The sequence below is a fragment of the Etheostoma spectabile genome, chromosome 24 (assembly GCF_008692095.1).
Source record: "Etheostoma spectabile isolate EspeVRDwgs_2016 chromosome 24, UIUC_Espe_1.0, whole genome shotgun sequence".
NCBI lineage: Eukaryota > Metazoa > Chordata > Actinopteri > Perciformes > Percidae > Etheostoma > Etheostoma spectabile.
Window position 1 is genome coordinate 15,724,496 of NC_045756.1, and position 1,455 is coordinate 15,725,950.

Here is a 1,455-nt window from a genome sequence, read left to right on the forward strand (position 1 = left end):
ACTCCAACCTCTCCACAATGGCCAAGACCAGAGAGCTGTGTGAGGACATCAGGGATAAAACTGTAGACCTGTACAAGGCTGGGATGGGCTACAGGACAATAGGCAAGCAGCTTGGTGAGAAGGCCATTGTTTGCGCAATTATTAGAAAATGGAAGAAATTTAAGATTACGGTCAATCTTCCTTGGTCTGGGGCTCCATGCAAGATCTAACCTCGTGGGGCATCAATGATCACGAGGAAGGTGATGGATCAGCCCAGAACTACATGAAAGGACCTGGTCAATGACTTGAAGAGAGCTAAGACCACAGTCTTAAAGAAAACCATTAGTAACACACTACGCTGTCATGGATTCAAATCCTGCTGCGCACGCTAGGTCCCTCTGCTCAAGCCAGCGCATGTCCAGGCCCAATGACCATCTGGATGATCCAGAGGAGGATAGGGAGAAGGTCATGTGGTCTGACGAGACAAAAATAGCTGTTTGGTCTAAAATCCACTTGCCGTGTTTGGAGGAAGAAGAAGAAGGATGAGTACAACCCCAAGAACACCATCCCAACCGTGAAGCATCATTCTTTGGGGATGCTTTTGTACAAAGGGGACAGGATGACTGCAACGTATTGATGGGGGGATGGATGGGGCCATGTATCCCAGATGTTGCATCTTGGCCAACAACCTCCTTCCCTCATTAAGAGGATTGGGGATGGGTCGTGGCTGGACCCGAAACACACAGCCAGGGCAACTTAAGTAGTGACTCAATAAGAAGCATCCCAAGGTCCTGGAGTGGCCTAGCCAGTCTCCAGACCTGAACCCAATCGTAAATCTTTGGAGGGTGCTGAAAGTCCGTATTGCCCAGCGACAGTCCCAAAACCTGAAGGATCTGGAGAAGGTCTGAATGGAGTAGTGGGTCAAAATTTCTGCTGCAGGGTCAAGAACTACAGGAAACGTATGATCTCTGGAATTGCAAAAAAAGGTTTCTGTACCAAATCTGAAGTACTGCTTTTCTGATGTATCAAATACCTATGTTACGCAATAAAATTCAAATGAATTATTTATAAATCATACAATGGGATTTTTTGGGATTTTTGTTTTCGATTACGTCTCTCACAGTTGAAGTGTATCTATGATAAAAAATTACAGACCTAGTAGGGAAACCAGCAAAATCAGCAGTGTCTCAAATACTTGTTCTCCCCTCTATTGTTTTTTTGTTTTTTTTACTATATTCAAATGGAGCAGCGGGCTGAGTGTGTTTTATGAAAGTGACACCATTAACCTTGTGATATTTGTTGATAGCATAACATATTTGATAATCTGAATATTTCATATCTCTACAGTCCTACGCGCCCTCGGCATCCCGGCGAGGACCGTCACCAACTTCAATTCAGCTCACGACAGCAACGGCAACCTGAAGACCGACTTCATCTTCCAGCCTGATGGCTCGCCGGACACAGCCAACACCAGGG

The 1,455-nt window shown here is 45.6% G+C and overlaps 1 protein-coding gene across 1 annotated transcript in view; it reads left to right on the forward strand.

The window, feature by feature from the left end:
* LOC116673676 (coagulation factor XIII A chain-like) overlaps positions 1-1,455 on the forward strand; it is a gene marked incomplete in the record, with an annotated part of 36,089 nt that overhangs the window by 20,924 nt on the left and 13,710 nt on the right. The window contains 1 exon segment of the mRNA XM_032505892.1: positions 1,327-1,453. Within this exon segment, the coding sequence (XP_032361783.1) occupies positions 1,327-1,453 (127 nt within the window).